This window comes from Zonotrichia albicollis, chromosome 14, assembly GCF_047830755.1.
Source record: "Zonotrichia albicollis isolate bZonAlb1 chromosome 14, bZonAlb1.hap1, whole genome shotgun sequence".
Lineage (NCBI taxonomy): Eukaryota > Metazoa > Chordata > Aves > Passeriformes > Passerellidae > Zonotrichia > Zonotrichia albicollis.
This window is the reverse complement of record NC_133832.1, coordinates 2,274,225-2,291,561: the sequence shown is the minus strand read 5'-3', so window position 1 is coordinate 2,291,561 and position 17,337 is coordinate 2,274,225. Positions and strand designations below refer to the sequence as shown.

The window sequence follows — 17,337 nt, the reverse complement described above, 5'->3', positions numbered from 1 at the left end:
ATTAAATTTTACCTAAAAATTAATAATTAAATTCTAGCTTTCCCTCCTTGCCAAGTTGTATTTCTCTTCACAGAGAAAAGCAAGGCACAACTTCCCAAGAATAATTGAGACTTACATTCTGTGAACCTCAGAGAGGAAAAACAATTCTTATCTCATTTACTGCTCCTGTGTTGTTCACAAGTAGGATGCATTGTAAAAGACTGTTTGTCTAAAAGTATTTAAAAAGCATTGTGTTTACATAAAATATTTAATAATAAATATTTAATTTAAAATTATAATTTTATTTAACATATATTTTTATTAAATATAAATATTAAATACAAATTAAAAATAATTAATTGTTTAACTAAAAGATTTTTAAATTATTAGCTAAACAATTAAATAATTAAATTAAATTCTACCTAAAAAAAAAAAAAATTAAATTCTAGCTTTCCCTCCTTGCCAGGCTGTAGCCACATTTCTCTTCACAGAGAAAAGCAAGGCACAACTTCCCAAGAATAATTCTGAGATTCCCATTCTCTGAACCTCAGAGAGAGCAAAACCAGTTCTTATCTCATTTACTGCTCCTGTGCTGTTCACAAGTAGAATGCATTGTAAAAGATTGTTTACCTAAAAAAAATTAATAATTAAATAATTAAATTAAATTTTACCTAAAAATTAATAATTAAATTCTAGCTTTCCCTCCTTGCCAAGTTGTATTTCTCTTCACAGAGAAAAGCAAGGCACAACTTCCCAAGAATAATTGAGACTTACATTCTGTGAACCTCAGAGAGGAAAAACAATTCTTATCTCATTTACTGCTCCTGTGTTGTTCACAAGTAGGATGCATTGTAAAAGACTGTTTGTCTAAAAGTATTTAAAAAGTATTGTGTTTACCTAAAATATTTAATAATAAATATTTAATTTAAAATTATAATTTTATTTAACATATATTTTTATGAAATATAAATATTAATACAAATTAAAAATAATTAATTGTTTAACTAAAAGATTTTTAAATTATTAGCTAAACAATTAAATAATTAAATTAAATTCTACCTAAAAAAAAAAAAAATTTAAATTCTAGCTTTCCCTCCTTGCCAGGCTGTAGCCGCATTTCTCTTCACAGAGAAAAGCAAGGCACAACTTCCCAAGAATATTTCTGAGATTCACATTCTCTGAACCTCAGAGAAAGAAAAAACAATTCTTATCTATTTACTGCTCCTGTGTTGTTCCCAAGTAGAATGCATTGTAAAAGATTGTTTACCTTAAAAATTTAATAATTAAATAACTTATTAATTAAATTAAATTCTACCTAAAAATATTTAATTATTAAACTCTAGTATGAGTGTTTTGATTCATTAGCTAATTCAATCCATGTGTGTGTGTGTCAGGATTGTCAGCTGACAGTCACAAATGCTGTGCTGTTAAAGGCAGCTGAGTGCTTAGCAAATTCAGTTTCAATGGAATAGAATGTAAAGTAATACAATATAGAATGATATAGTATAATAAAGTAATTAATTAGCCTTCTGATAAGATGGAGTCAGATGCATCATTCTCTCCTCTGCATTTCCAATACCGAGCCAATCCCTTTGGATAACCCTATATTCCCCAAAAAGTTTTTCCAGGCCTGGCACAGCTGCCCAGGGCAGGGGTGGAGTCCCCATTCCTGGAGGGATTTAAAATCCCTGGGGATGTGGCATTTGGGGACATTGGGTACTGCCACACTTGGGAATGGCTGGGCTATGGTCTTAGGGGTCTTTTCCCGAAGAAATAATTCAATTATTCTAAGACCTGCCTATTTATTGGGATTGGTGATCCATAGTGTGGATGGCAAAGCTTTGCCAAGAATTCTTCCAAGAGGAGCTGCTCCTGGTGAGCCTGAGGTGCATCTGATCTGGAATTGCTGGTTCCCATCTGGAAGTGCTGATCCCCACCTGGACTTGCTGATCCCCATCTGGAATTGCTGATCCCCATCTGGAAGTGCTGATCCCCACCTGGAATTGCTGTTGTCACCTGGAATTGCTGTTCCCACCTGGAATTTCTGATCCCCACCTGGAATTGCTGATCCCCACCTGGAATTGCAGTTCTCACCTGGAATTTCTGATCCCCACCTGGAATTGCTGATCCCCACCTGGAATTGCAGTTCTCACCTGGAATTTCTGATCCCCACCTGGAATTGTTGTTCTCACCTGGAATTGCTGTTCCCACCTGGAATCACTGATCCCCATCTGGAATTGCTGTTCTCACCTGGAATTGCTGTTCTCACCTGGAATTGCTGATCCCCACCTGGAATTGTTGTTCTCACCTGGAAGTGCTTCCGCCGTGTCTCCCTTGATGTCCAGGATGGGCTCGGAGGAGGACATGGGTTTTTTGGGGTTCTGCTCTGGTTCTGAAGGCTCGGGAACGGGAAGGCTGAGCCAGGAGCTTCCTGAAAATCAACACCCAAAGGAGAAAATCTTAGAAGGGAAATGACGCACAGGGAATGTGGGAAGAGTGGTGGATGGGAATGGGATCCAAAGCACCTCCCAGAGCACCACACTGGGTTCCCAGGGTGAGGAATGATCAGGAAAACTCCCAGTGCCTCCCAAACCCTTCTTGGGGTCATCCCTGAGATTTGGGCAGTGCCTGTAACCACATCCCACATTTTCCACCAGGAATTGCTGTTCCTTACTTTGGTCCCGCTCTCCTGCCTTTTCGCTAAACCTTTAATCCCCGCCTTTCCACATATTGCCTCATTTCCATGGATTTACAAACAGGGAGGAATACAAAGTGTTTATCCTACACTGGGATTAGTGCTTCAGCTTTCCATCATTTTCTTCCCCAACACTTCCACACAGACTCTTCCATTTGCCACCCAGCCTGGATGAGCCTTTGGATCCAGCTGCAGTTCCTGCCCCATCCAAGGGATTTGCCTCTCCATGGCTGAGTGTTGGAGCGGGATCATCCCATTGGCACAGAGAGCAGCAAATCCCCTGGGAGCTCCAGTTCCACAGCTCTTCCCACCAGGCACACAGGCAATCAGGGAATCATCACCCAGAAAGGTCACCCAGGACACTTCCACCATCCCAGGCTGCTCCAGCCGGGCCTTGGGCACTTCCACAGCTTCTCTGGGCACCTTGTGCCAGGGCCTGCCCACCCTTCCAGCCAGGAATTCCTTCCCAAGATCCCACCTAACCCTGCTCTTCCAGAGGTGCATGAATACTTTCACCAAGGCCACCCTGGTTTGGGATAAAGGCAATCCTGCTCCACCTGGCCATGGGAGGCAGGGGATGGATCTGGGCGCTCCAGCTCCCCAAACCCCCAGAGCTGAGCAGGATTCTGTGTTCAGTGGTTGCCAGAATCCAGGACAGCAGGAATTTGCCCAGAGACAGCCTGGCCAGGCTGGACCCCCGGGATCCATTGTGGTCCAGAAGAAGGTGCAGCCTCCAGGAGATGGCAGCAGGATCCCAGCACGCCCTGTGCCCATGGCCTCCCTCATTAATTGTGGTTCCTGAGACAATTCCTGGCACCTCCCAGGACCACCAGCTTCATCCAGGGGCTCTGTGGTCACCCCAGTGCAGCTGGAAAGGTTCCATTCCTAATTCCAGTTAATATCCCAGAGGGGCTGGTTTTGCACCCAGTTAAGTCCCAAAGTCCTGGAGTGGGGAATCTGAGCTGAGCTCCATTCCAGTGGGGCATTCCCAAACTTTTTGGGCAGAACAACACCTAGACAGGACACGGGGACATGACTTGGGATGGAATTCCTGGCATACAAGGGGAAGGGAAAAGATTTTCTGTGGAATAAGAGCAATGCTGAATTTCATTAATTTCATTCATTTCATTTGCACAGCTGAGCTTCTGCAGGTGCTCCCAAACATTCCAGCAGAGCTCCAGGGCTCTGGATTCCCTCTCCCACGTGCTGACCTGCAGCCTGTGCTTATTAAAGATTTAAAAGCCAAGCTGTCAGTGCTGCTCTGAGGATGGACTTTTCCCCTTATAGCTCTATCCCTCTAATTCTAATAGGATTGTGGAGAGGAGGCGGGGATTGGAGCCGTGCCAGGAGCCGAGGGAGGGTTTGCTCCTTCCACAGGCTTTGCACACCTTGGTGGAGCTTTCTGGAAGTTTGTTCCTCTTCCAGCACCTGCCGTTGGCTCTCTGGGATTTTGGGTTAATCCCTGGGAGAGTGGGAGCAGAGGAGCTGCTCTGTCCTGGTTTTCCCTCATCCCAGGGATAACAAAACCCCCTCCCTGTGCTGGCTGTCCGTGCTCTGCTCCGCTGGAAAAGCTGCATTAATCCCATTTTATTTCAGATTTCAGATGGGCACTTGCTGCTTCCCAGGGTTTGGGAAGATTTCAAAGTCACCACTGGAAAATGTTGGCTGAACTCCACTTCCAGCCTCAAATCCATGTTGTCCTACAAACACCACGGCTTTGGGGACATTCCATGGATGTGCTGATGGGGTGGAAGCACCGAGGAGCCACCAAGCTCTGGGACCCTCGGGAATCACAGCCACTGCTGAAACTCAAATGCTTGGGATTCTTCCTTCCCCCAGTCCCAGGTTTCTCCCAGGACATCTTTTCCATGGATTTACCTGGAAGGCTGCAGTGCCTGGAGAGCTGCCTGGAGAGTTGGCCTCGCACAACGGGACCTGGGAACAAAGGAGAAGGTTTGGATCTGGATCCGTGCTCTGAGATCATGGAATTCTGGAGACCTCCCTCCACACCTGCACACCCACTTGTGGGTCTGGATCCTGCTCCAAAATCATGGAGTTCTGCTCTTCCATATCCACACCCCCAGTGGAGAGGGATGCAAGGAAAACGAGCACTGTGGTTGTGTCCCATGAAAGATCATTCCCTGGGATTTTCCCCTTGGATGTGCCATGAGCCCAGCCAGGTTTTATTTTCCAAAATATCTGGGCTCCTCCCAACGTTTCCTGCCTTTTGAAAGTTGGGAAACCCTGTAATCCATGGGAAAGTTCTGCAACTCAACCCCATCCCGATTTCAGCAAGAGTTTCCCCTGCACCAGCAAAAACCAGGAGTTGTTGGAAAGGGAATTTTGATCCCAGATGTCCTGTAGGGCCAAAGCAATGTTCTGGTGCATCCCCTTCCCCAGGGTTTGGGATCAGATCAAGCCTGGGCATCACAACAGCCCAAGGTTTTTCCACTGGAGAAGAGAAGGAGCCACCCTTGTGCTCCCTGGAATCCTGAGGAGTATTCCCTGCTCTCCATCCCGGAAATCCTCAGCTGTGAAATGGAACCAACAACCTGTTTTCCACTCACAGGGATGAGGGGAAGTCTGGAGTCATTCCCAAATGCTTTATTAATTCCGTGGCTTTTGTTGGGAGCAAGGGGGGCTGGAATGAGGCAAATCTGCCTGGCTGGAGCTGGTTGCTATTGGAGTTTTTCCTGGAAACCCATTAACATTACGTGGGGAGGGAGGTGAAAATTACCTTTAATACTGAAATATTGTTGGAAAGGGAGAAATTGGGGTATTCCATGTGGGACCTGAAGGAATAAACACATTTTTTACCCAAAAAAGGGATTTTCTGCACTGTTTCCAGCCCTTTCTCAAAAATTTGCACCTGGTTCTAATTAACCCTAAAGCTTCATTAATGATCAGTTTGGCACCAGCCATAATTAATCCCAAATGTGCGTTTTTCCATGGAATAAAAGGTTTACCTGAGCACATTTGCAAATTCCATTTAGAAATTGTGGCTGTGTATTAATTAAACTGAAATAATAATTAAAAGCAGAATTAAAACCCTTCTAATAAGCATGGGGGAGAAAAATCCTTTGGTTTTATGCTCAGTCCACAAATTTGTGGCTAATGGAGAGCAGTTATTCCATTTTCCTGAGGGCTCTTGGATAAAGGCCATCCAAGAGGCTTTTAAGGAAAATCTGGAGCCAAGGGGGGATTGTTGAACTTCCAGCATGGATTAAAAGCTTATTAAGGGAGAGAAAAGGAGGGATGGAATCAAGAGTTTGCTCCCAATATATAAATAATGGAAAAATGGGATGTTCCCAAGAGGCCAGCTCGGGATGAAGGGTTTTTATTACCCAAGAAAGGGGGAAAGGGGAAATAGCCAAGAGGAAATGGAATAATGGGGTGGTGGGAGGAAGGTTGGTGGGAAAGGAGCTTGGGATCAGCTCTGATAGAGAATCTTCCAGTGGGATGGATGGAAGGACCCACTGGATGCAGGAATGTGCCTTGGGAATGTCCCCTGGATGTCTCATAAACCTCGGTGGGGTTTAAGTCAACTTCAGAGACTCAGGAGAGGGCTGGGAATGTTCACCTGGGCAAGGGAAGGATCCAGGGAGAGCAGGGGCAAAGCCAGGAGGGCTTTTATCCTTGTTTGTTTTTGTGGAAGAATTAATCAGGAAATTGCAGCACTCTGGGCTTTAAGGTTGGAGCTAAATCCCTTTAAATCAGTGGCTCCAAGCTCCTCCTATTATTTAAATAATGGCTGGGGATTTTTGTTTGATTTGATTTTGGTCTTCGGAATAAAAAGAGACAAAAGAAACTCCACAAACAAAATAAACTAAGCAGAAGAAACTTCCCTGGATCAGCATGGAAGAGCTGCTCTGAGCACACCCGAGGTGCTCCAGCTGTTCCCAGCCCCCTCCAACGCTTTCATCCAAGATCCAATTAATTATCTGCAGCGCACGGAGCTGCTGAGCTCATCCACCAGCACCGGAGGTCGCAGTGACCACTCCGAGCCCCAGACATTGGATACTGGGAAGGAATTCCTGCCTGGGAGGGCGGGGAGGGGCTGGGATGGAATTCCCAGAGCAGCTGTGGCTGCCCCTGCATCCCAAGGCCAGGTCTGAGGGGCTTTGGAGCAGCCTGGGACAGTGGGAGGCGTCCCTGCCATGGCAGGGGTGGGGTGGGGTGGGATGGGATGGGATGGGGTGGGATGGGCTTCAAGATCTCTCCCAGTCCAAACCATTCCATAATTCCAGGCTGCTGCTGCTGCAGGATCCAGGGGAACACGAGCAGGGCAGGTGGGACAGGTCCCAGCTGGAAGGGGCAGATCCCGGGGTGGGAAGGAGGGGATGCAGGAAAGTTCCTCCCACAGGGAGAACCAGGCCCTCCCAGCAAACCTGGGACAGAGCTGGGAATAGACCCAGGAATGAACCCGGGAACAAACCTGGGAACAGACTTGGGAGCAAACCTGGGAATAGAGCTGGGAACAAACCCAGGAACAAACCTGGGAACAAACCTGAGAACAGACCTGGGAATTGACCTGGGAGCAAACCTGGGAACAGACCTGGGAACAGAGCTGGGAATGAACCCAGGAACAGAGCTGGGAATAGACCTGGAAGCAAACCTGGGAACAGACCTGGGAGCAAACCCAGGAGCAAACCTGGGAACAGACCCGGGAACAAACCCAGGAACAGAGCTGGGAAGAAACCCACGAATATACCTGGGAACAAACCTGGGAAAAGACCTAGGAACAAACCTGGGAACAAAGCCGGGAGCAAACCTGGGAACAAATCTGGGGACAGAGCTGGGAATAGAGCTGGGAGCAAACGTGGGAGTAAACTTGGGAACAGAGCTGGGCACAAACCCAAGAATACACCTGGGAACAAACCCGGGAACAGACCTGGGAGCACGGGGAGGGTTCCCGGCCCTGCCGAGGCTCGGTGACAGCAGCCAGGACAGTTTGTCCTTCATTTCCATGAAATGACACGGCTGGATGACCTCAGCTCCGCAGGGAGAGGAACCGCTCACGGTGGAGATCCCCGGTGCCAAACCTCATTCCTCATCCAAATTCAAATGAATCCCATTGGAAGGAAGCAGCTGCGCTTTCCAGGGGCTGCGGTTTGCAGGGGCGGGGGGGATTTAAACCACTCCGAAATGTCAGGAACTGGGAGGAGTATTTAGCATCAGCACCTTATGGCAGCCCCTCAGTGCCTGCTCAGCTTTCCAGCCCGCTGGAAGCGCTTTCCTGGCCCCTTTTGCTGCCTTCGGGAAAACCGGGAATCCTTCCATACCCGGACCTGGGGATTTCAGTTCCCCTGGAGCCAAATTCCCGTTAAAGGCTGCGGCTCGGAATTGATGGTTTTTTTTGTGTTCCCCCGGGGGTTGTGTTAAATCCCCTCCGGGCACGCAAAGGACAAGAATAATTTGGGAATAAAATGGGAAACGCTGGCTGCGCCCTCGCTTCCCTCGGGTTTGGAGCTGCTCCACGGAGGCGCTGAAGGGACAGTGACAGGGATGAGGGGCTGGGAAAGCAGCCGGGCCTTTAAAAGGTGCAAGAGCTGCAGGAAAAATCGGGAATCCCAAACGGCAGGGAGGCTCTGCCTGCTCCAGAATCCCCGCTGGGATCCCTTGGAGCGATGGAAGCCCGTGGGGAGCAGCCGGGGTTCCCTCCTTGGATAGGGGATTTTTAGGGTGCCAGCTTTGCTGCTGCACCCCCAGACCCCGAGGGGATCCTGTGGGAGCAGAGGCATCCCGGATCCAGGGAAAAACCCCTTTCCTGGGAAGCATTTGGGGTCCGTGGCAGGAGAGAGGAGCAGGGGAAGCTTTGGTGGCGGGAGGTTGCGAAACAATTTCCTGTTTACTTCTCTCTTTTCTCGGTTAAATGCAGACTCCGCTCCTGAAATGTCACTTGTGGCCTGTCCCTGTCGCCTGCCATGCCTTTCCTTCGCCCCCAGATCCTGTAAACATCCCTGCTCAGGATCCCTGCCGCTGGAAAAGGCCGCTCCCTATGGGAGCTCCTCAATGGCATTTAATCCTCGGAGTTGATTAAAGCGCTCCATTAACAGCAAATTAGGGACTAATGGGAATGATGGCTGTGCTCGGGGAGTAATTCCCGGGAGAGGGAACGGCACCGAGCAGCTCTAATCCCTTGTTCTGCCGGAGAGGGGAAGGATTTGGGTTTATCCTGGGGTTTTTTTGGCTGGAAGTCGCAGCTCCAAGGAACTGATGCCCAGGTGGGGCCAAGCAGTGAAACTCGGCGGGTTTTCTTTTATCCTGCCTGGTTAAAAACATCTGGAATGAGCTGGAAAATGTTGGGATAGTGGAGGGGTCCCTGCCCATGGAGCTGGATCAGCTCTAAGGTCCTTTCCAATCCAAACCATTCCATGATTCCAGGAGAATATTCCATGGTTCTCTCAGTGCTTGGGGGTGCGGGTGTGGGCAGGAAGAGCAGAGCGAGGATTTCCCCACATCCCAGAGGGGAGGGAACTCCTGGAATATCCTTTCCATGGCTCCCAGCCCAGCTCTGCTCTCCAGAGCAGAGCCCAACAGGGTCCTCAAAGGGCTCATTTCCTGGGGAAACTGAGGCAGGGCAGGCTGGGCGAGGCATAAGCCCCAATTTGAAGTTGTTTCGTTGTCCCTTTGGGTTCTCCAGGTCCCCAAAGCTTCCTGTGCCATCCTCATCTGACTCCAATAAACACTCCCTGTCTGGCCAATCCAACAGCACAAGGCTGGAAACCTTGATTTTTTTCCTTTTTTCCTTTATTTATTCTTTTCATCTTTGAGCCTTAAACATTTGGGCTTTGTTTGGGTTTTCGGGGCTGGGCCCTCTCTAGTCCCGGAAAGGGCCCCAAACCAAAGGCAAACAAACCTTGATCCTGAAGGGCTGGACTGGATGAGTCCTGGAATATTCCAGTTTGGAATATTCCAGTTTGGAATATTCTGTGGTTCTAACTGGATGGGAACCCAAAAGCTGAATTTTGAGGGGAAAAATCTGATTTTTCAGGCCGTTTTCCTTGTGAAATGGCCCCAAAATCTGCAGCCCCTCATGCCTGCTCCTGCTGGGAAGGGGCTGTTGTTCCCTGGAGGAATATTCCAGGGATTTCATGTCCAGGGAATATGGTGCTCCTCCTCCCTGCTTCCCACAGGGATCCTTGGGATGATGGCACAGGACCATGACAAGGCTCCATCTCCCTCCAAAATTCCAGATCATGGAACCCCAGACTGGTTTGTATGGGAAGGGGCCTTAAATTTATTCCTGGTAGGAGTTTTTAGGGGTGTGGGGGTGAAGGAAGGATTCATCCTTTAAGGATGCTGGTGGATTTATCCCACTGGGATTTATCCTGGAGGAGGGAAAGGAGGGACAGCAAACATTTGGGATGCAGAAGTTGTGCTTTGGCTCCAAAGTGATTTAGCTGGAATCTGGTTTGGGTTATTTGCAAGAACATCTTTCCCTCAGATCCTGTCCAGCCCTCCTGGAGCAGGGAGGGGGATAATTCCCAGCCATCCATCACCTGGAATGAAGGAAAACATTTTGGACTGCCAGAGCCTTTGAAGGAAATCACCTGGACACCCCCAAGCCCAGCCTGCTTAAGCTCAGCACAAACTGCCAGCGCAGGTTGAAGGAGATTTATTTGGCAAATTCTCCAACACATCCAACAGCTCCCAAAACCTCCAAGGGACCCAAACACTCGTCTGCCTTCCCCCTGCTGCTCCCCACAGCCCTGGGAGGAGGCCCAGAGGTCTCTTTGTGGCCAGAACTCAGCAGCTGCAGCTGCTAAACCCAGCCCTGAGCCTTGTTTTGTTAAACCCCTCCTAACAAAGCACCCAGGCTGCAGTTTCTGCACCAGGAATTGGAAATTCCCCCCCTCTCCAGTGGTTTTTCTCAGGGCTGGATGCCCATGTTCTTAAAGGGAGTTTTGGGGGTTTGTTTTTGATATTAATGAGATTTTGGAGGGAGCTTTTGGCAGGGGTGGGACTGGACTGGATGAGCTTTAAGGTTCTTTCCAAGCCAAACCATTCCCTGGTTAGCTGAGAGAGGAAGAGGCTGGTTCCAACTTCCAGCTGCTTCTCCCCTCTCCTCCATCACCAAATCCTTTCTATTTCAACATCCCATCAAATCCCTTGGGTTTTGGTGGCAGGATGGGATATCAGGACTGGGAATGGAATTTTTGTGTCCCCCACAGGAGCCTCCTTGTCCCATGGGATTGAGCTGCTCCATGGGGTAGGGAGAACTGAGCTTTGGGACCCCTCTGCCCCCAGAGGTGCCCCTGGAACGGGGCTGGAGCCAGGCCGAGGACACAAAGTGTTTCCAGATGTTCTCCAGGGGTGGCAGAAGTGCCTGATGGAGACAGACGGGATTTGGCTTTTCCTCAAGCTCCGTTTTTGTGAGGAGCAACTGGCAATTTGTGGGCAGGTGCCTGCCTGGCAGGGCAGAGCCAGCCCCAGCTCCTGCTCTGTCCAGGGGCTTTATTTTGGGATGAGGCTTTTCCAGGAAGCTGGAAATGAGGGATTGGGTTGTGCTGCCCCTGGGGAATGTTCTTTGAGGGAACATTCCTGGGTGTGTGCAGGGAGGGCAGGGGAGGGACCCAAAGGGGATCTGCTGCCTGGACACCCCTTGGGACCTCATTGCCTTAAAACCCATCCCAAAGCCATCCCAAAGCCACCCCAGCCCTCAGCTCTCACTCCCAGCAGGATGAAGAAGCTGCTGAGTCCTCAGGGCAGGGCAGATTTCAGCAATCCCAGGGATCCCTGCTGGCCCTGGTGTTCCCAGACAAGGTGGATAATCCCCCCTGGAATGTGCCAGCCCCCCCTGCTCCAGGTGTGCTCTGCCCTCGGGGTGCCAGCATTCCCAGGGAGGAGCTGGGCCATCCCAAACCTCTGCCCAGCCCTGGAAAAGCAGTGAAGAAGGGAGGATCTCGGGATGGAGCTCCTGTAAAGAGCAGGATGTGCTCCCAGCAGCACCTGGAGCTTGGCTTGCACTGCAGGAAGCCGAGGAGCAGGGTCCTGTCCTCCTGGTGGGAAGGGAAAACCAGCTCCAAATCCAAAGCAGGGAAGGAAGGAGCTGGGCAAGGCTGGATTTCCCCTGGGGATGTGGGAGGTGCTCGGGGCAGCACAAGGACAGGACAAGCAGAGCAGCTCTGGGTGGTTTGGACAAGGCCAAGGGATGGCCCAGCAGGAGCTCGGGGTCTGGGGATCACAGAAATATGGGAATATTCCCAGGAAAACCAGGCAGCAGCAGGGAATTGGTTCTCCCTGAGAGCTCCCAGCTCACTCCAGCCATTCCCTGCCTGGCTCTTCCCAGCTTGCCAGGATTGTTCACAGGACGAGACCCCCCTGAGATGATTTTCCATGCCCAGCAAATTTGATCTTATTTGATCCAAGATCTTTCCTGGGGATCAATGAGCCAGGTTCTCCTCCCAGCCATGACAAGGACACTTTTCCTATAAATAAATGCATGCAAGGAAAAGAAACAACCCCAAATCGGGTGCATTTTTGTGGAGATGGATCTCAACAGAAGGGTTTTTTCATGAAGTCTCAGTTTCCAGGAAAACCATCGGGTTCTGGAAGGATTCAGGAATAACTCCTGCTCGTGTTTCCTGTGGGGGATCAGCCCTGATCCCAGAACCTGCCACATCAAAACCCCAGGAATGGTGACTCTGCCATTCTGGTTTCTCCCTCAGGCAAAAATTCCTCCTCCCAAGAGATCAATTTTTCAGCCCAGTTCCAGTGGGGAAAAACATCAAAAGAGCCCCATTTCCCACAAGGCAGCAATTTTCTTTCCCAATCCTACTTAGGAGAATCTCAAGTTCAAAAAGATAAAGCAAATATGGAATGCAGGTCCCCTCCCCCTTTATTTAAAGTTTTTCTTTGTGTGCACACAGAGCTCAAGTTCCTTTTTCTTGCCTTTTTAAAAGCCTGCTGTCATTTCCTCTTCCAGAGGTTGTTGGAATGAGGAACAGGACCATGAAAAATGTCAAAATACCGTTTTTGCCTTCCCCTTCTTCAGGAGAGAGGGAGAAGAACCTGGTTTGAAACTTCTGCTGGCCCCAGAGCCCTCCCTCCTCTCCAGGAAGGAGCTGCAAACCTTCCTCCCACATGGATCCCAAGCTGGAATGGCCCCTTGGATGCTCTCCAGCCTGGGAGGAGATCCTGCAGCTCCAGGAGCTTCACAGGGGCTGGGGTGGTGCTGGGAGCAGGGATGGAGGGTGGGGGAGCAGGGATGGAGAGTAGGGGAGCAGGGATGGATGGTGGGAACAGGGATGGAGGGTGGAGGAGCAGGGATTGAGTGTAAGAACTGAGATGGATGGTGGGAACAGGAATGGAAGATGCAGGAGCAGGGATGGAGGGTGCAGGATCAGGAATGCAGGGTGAGAGCAGGGATGAATGACGGGTGCCTTGGGTGGATGGTGGATGTCAGGAATGGGTGGTGGGTGCCAGGAATGGGTGGCAGAGAACCAGACGAGGCACACACAGCAGACAGGGACATCAGGGACATCAGGGTCACCTCCCCTGCAGGCTGAGGCCGTGTGCCAGAGCTGGGGCTGGGCCTCACCCAGGGTGATGTGCTGCCCTGGGATCCTGCCCAGCAGGCACAGGAGGGGCAGAGCAGGGCACAGAGGCTCCCATAGCTTTGTGTTCCTCCCTTCCTTCTCCTGTTGGAGCCCCCCACCAAACCTCCCCTGTGCTGTGCCAGCTGGGCACGGGGGCACACGGCCACTCCAGGCTCTCCCTTTATTCCTCATTGCCTAATAGGGGAGAGCAGCAGCAGCTCCAGCCCCAGGAGGGCCTGGAGAGCTGGGATTGGAGACACCTCATGGGGGATCACCCAAATGGCCAAAATTCCCTTTGCTGGGTGAAGCCATGGCCACCACCGGAGCATTCCAGCCTCATCCCCGAGATTCCCATTGTGCTCCCAGGAAAAAATGAAGGGAATTTTTGTCTGACAAGGCTCCAAGGAGCTGGAGAGCTGTATAAGCATTTTACACCCCCGAGCACATCAAACCTTCCCCACTCCCTCCCACCTCCCTCACAGAACACCTGCCCCTCCCACCCTCCCCAAAATCCCCCCAAAATCCCTCCCGAGCACCCCGGAGCCGCGGCGATGTCTGAGCTCAGAGCTACGAGCACAGGGGGAGCCTCTCCCCTTGCCAAGTGCTGCCAGCCTCAGGCTAAGCTGCTTACAGGGCTCCTGCCAATCCAGCCGTGCTGCCAGGCTGCCACTTCCCCACCCCCTCCCCAGCTCTGCTTCCCACCTTTCCCATGTTTTTATCCCAAGGATTCCTCTCTGAATCCCCGGAGAGTGCAGCAGGATCCTGTGGAGCTGCACGGGACACAGAGCCCAGTCCAGTGTCCGAGCCCATCCAGCTGCAGGAATGGCATCCCAGAGCAGTGTCCGGTGTGTCCCACCCCTCCCACCCAGCCCACGTCCACAGCAGTGTCCGAGTCCGCACGTCCAGGGAGGGTTGGGAGCCACTGCAGAGGTCACGGAGAGGGAGGAAGGTTGGTGGTCAGCAGCTGCTACAAGGAAGAGCTGGGCAGGTTCAACGTGGAGCAAGGAGGAGGGGAAAAAACCCAAGAACCAACTGAAAAGGAGGCAAAGGGAGGACGCCGGGATTCGGGGATGGATCTCTACCTTCTAGGCCACAGCCAGCACGGGACAGGAAAGGGACAGTCAGCGGTTGGTTGGCGGAGGGTTGGTTTTGTGTCACTCACGATAGAAAACATATTCGGTGTAAGAGGTCCAGATCCTGTCGTCCGTCTGCTCGTGGGCGAAGGCACAGGTGCCCGTGGAGTTGCAGGCCACCATGTGGAAGCCGGCATCGGCCAGTTTGTCAAAGGCTTGCTCCAGGAAGGTGAATTTGAGGTAGTACCTGGACGTGTACCTCTCCGGGGGCCTGTCCGGGTCCCTGCTCTCGTTCAAGGTGTCCCCAAAGACCTCCTTGGCCAGCGAGGTCTTGCCGCACACCATGATCCGGGCCACCCTGCGGAACTTGGCGTCCGTCTGGCTGTCCCTGCCCAGCGTGTAGGAGCCGCGGTAGCCGATGGTGATGAACCCCGCCCTGCGGCCCTCGGTGCCCGCGCTGGGCAGAGCGGCGGCAGCGGCCGAGCCCAGGCTGCGCCCGGCGTCCGCGCCCGGGGACGGCTCCTCGGGGTCGCTCTGGCACGGATCGTCCCCCAGCGAGTTCTGCTCGCTGAGCTTGGGCACCAGCAGCTTCACCAGCTCGGGCAGCATGAAGTACTCGGCCTCGCGCTGCAGGCGGCCGCGCTCCGGGAAGTGCTCGGGCAGCACCAGCTGCTGGTCCCTCATGTAATCCAGGATGTAGCGGAACAGGAACCCGTCCCGGTCCACGAAGAAGCGGCCCTTGCTGTCGCGGGCCAGCGAGCGCGTGCTCTGCTGCGTGAACATCTGCCAGAGGCGCGAGCCGGGCACGCTGAGCAGCGTGGGCAGCCGGGTGATGTACACCTGCCCGCCCACGTTCAGCTCGATGATCTCGGGGAAGGGGCTGCTCTCCTCGCCGCCTTTGGCGCAGCTCGCGGGCTCTGCCAGGGCCATGGTGAGCTCCCGCTGCTCCCTCCTGCAGCACAAACCGTCAAAACCGTGTCAGAACCGCCAGAAAACACAGCCCACCGCCCCGATCCCGGCTGGCTGCAGGGCATCCCAAGCCATTGCCTCAGTCCCAGGTGATGGGAAATGATCCCAAGCCAGATCACACATGGAACCATAGAATTGTTTAGATTGGAAAAGCTCTCTAAGATCACGGAGTCCAACCCGGCACTGCCAAGCCACCGCTAAATGCCTGGTTTGGGTCAGCAGGCAGGGCAGGACCGGATCCTTGTCTCTCCAGGAGTCTGGAAGTCATCTCTCTCCCCCAGTCCCTGGCTCCTGGAACAAGCAGCATTATCCACAGCCACCTCCCCTACCGTGGCACACTGCCCGTGCCATCTCCACCTGAGCTCTCCAGGCAGCAGAAGGGCTCAGCCTCTGCCCAGGGAGGTGCAGGACGTGGGGCTGCTGTCAACAACAGGAAAGGCAGGGCTGTCACACCCTGGGGACCCGCCAGCCCCGCATCCTGCAGCTGCCGAGGGAGGAGTTCCCGTGCAGGGGCCCCGCAGAGCCGGGGCTGGAGGGGCTGTGGGGCCACACAGGGAACAGCCCGGGGGTGCTGGGGAACAGCAGCACCAGATCCCTGAAGGACAGAGGGACAGAGGGACAGAGGGACAGAGCCTTTGGCACTCCTGCTCTGTCCTTGCTCCTGAAAAGTGCTCAACGCGGACTCGCAGCCAAGCTGGGAGATGGCAGAACCTCTCCAAGGGGCTGGGACCAAGACAAATCCTGGGCTGCTGCTACAGCAATTGCTCGGTGGCAGATGCCACGGATTTGTACATTTTCCAAAGACAAGCCGGTTCTTGGATGTCTCTTGACACTGCAAATCAGCAGCTTACATAAACCTGGCTCAGCAGCCGGAGCCTGGATCCATGCCGTGCTCTGTGCAGGCATTTGGGAGAGCACAGAGGAAAGAGGTTCCCTGAGCTGACCTCCAGCTCTGCCCCCTCCCTGGGTGATCTCAGGGCTGCCCTGGGTCTGCTCGGAGGTTGGGACCCCCCAGGACCGGCCCCACACCCAAGGAACAGCCCAAGGGCTCGCCCTGTCCCCATGTCCTGCCGCAAAGATTCCCAGGAGCTGCTCCAAAGGATCCCAACACAAATTCTGGAGCAACTAAAGGACAAAGACAGAACTCTGTGGGCACTTTCGGGTATGGGGGCAGAGCTGAGCCCGCGTTCCACTGCTCCTCCCGGCTCGCAGGGAGAATCGTCTTTGAGCAAGGAGTGACTTGGGCAAGGAAGAGACGGAAGGATGGAAAGAAGATCAGCGCGGTCCCGGCTTCCCGGTCCCCTCCCGCAGTGCCTCTGGCTCCCTTTCCCTGGCCATTCCATGCCCACGGCACAGCCCAGCGGGCAGCAGCCGCCCGTGCCCGGAGCTCGCATCCCTTTGTCAGGCTGGGGGGCTGCCCATGGTGGGCCGGGGGATCGGGGGGCGCGGGCAGAGCGGCCCCGCTGTCCCCTCTGCCCGCCCCAGGCGCGGACCCGGCAGTGACAGCGGCGGGGACTGAGCGGGGACAGCGGCGGGGACAGCCCGGCTCAGCCCCGCTCAGCCCCGCAGCCGTCCCGGCGCTCCCCGGCCGCGGGACCCCGACGCCGCCGCCCCCGTTACCTCGGCAGGGCGGCCCGGCCGCTCCGCTGCGCTCCCGCCATGCGCTCCGGCCGCGCCGCTCCCGCCGCTCCTCTCCGCCCGCCCGGCCCCGGCCCCGCCGCTTTATGGCCGGGGAGGCGGCGAGCGCCGTCCCCCGCTGTCCCCGGGAACGCCTTCCCCCGCCTGCCTCCGCCTCCATCCGACCAGCCCCCACCGTGCCCGCGTCCCCTGAGAGCGCATCCCGCTCCCGTGTGAGCGCATCCCGCTCCCGATTGAGCACATCCCGCTCCTGCATCCCCTGAGAGCGCATCCCGCTCCTCTGAGAGCGCATCCCGCTCCCGTGTGAGCACATCCCGCTCCCGTGTGAGCCCATCCCGCTCCTGTGTGAGCCCATCCCGCTCCCGTGTGAGCGCATCCCGCTCCCGTGTGAGCGCATCCCGCTCCCGTGTGAGCGCATCCCGCTCCCATATCCCCTGTCAGC

At 53.3% G+C, this 17,337-nt stretch overlaps 1 protein-coding gene across 1 annotated transcript; it reads right to left on the bottom strand.

The window, feature by feature from the left end:
- Positions 1 to 13,712: 13,712 nt before the first annotated feature.
- Positions 13,713 to 17,024, bottom strand: LOC106629167 (BTB/POZ domain-containing protein KCTD12-like). The gene is made up of 2 exons (XM_074551471.1): positions 16,878 to 17,024; positions 13,713 to 15,240 (listed from the first exon to the last, which is right to left on the bottom strand). The coding sequence occupies exons 1-2, from the start codon at positions 16,916 to 16,918 to the stop codon at positions 14,370 to 14,372; spliced, it is 912 nt and encodes a 303-aa protein (XP_074407572.1). The 5' UTR covers positions 16,919 to 17,024; the 3' UTR covers positions 13,713 to 14,369.
- Positions 17,025 to 17,337: the final 313 nt, after the last annotated feature.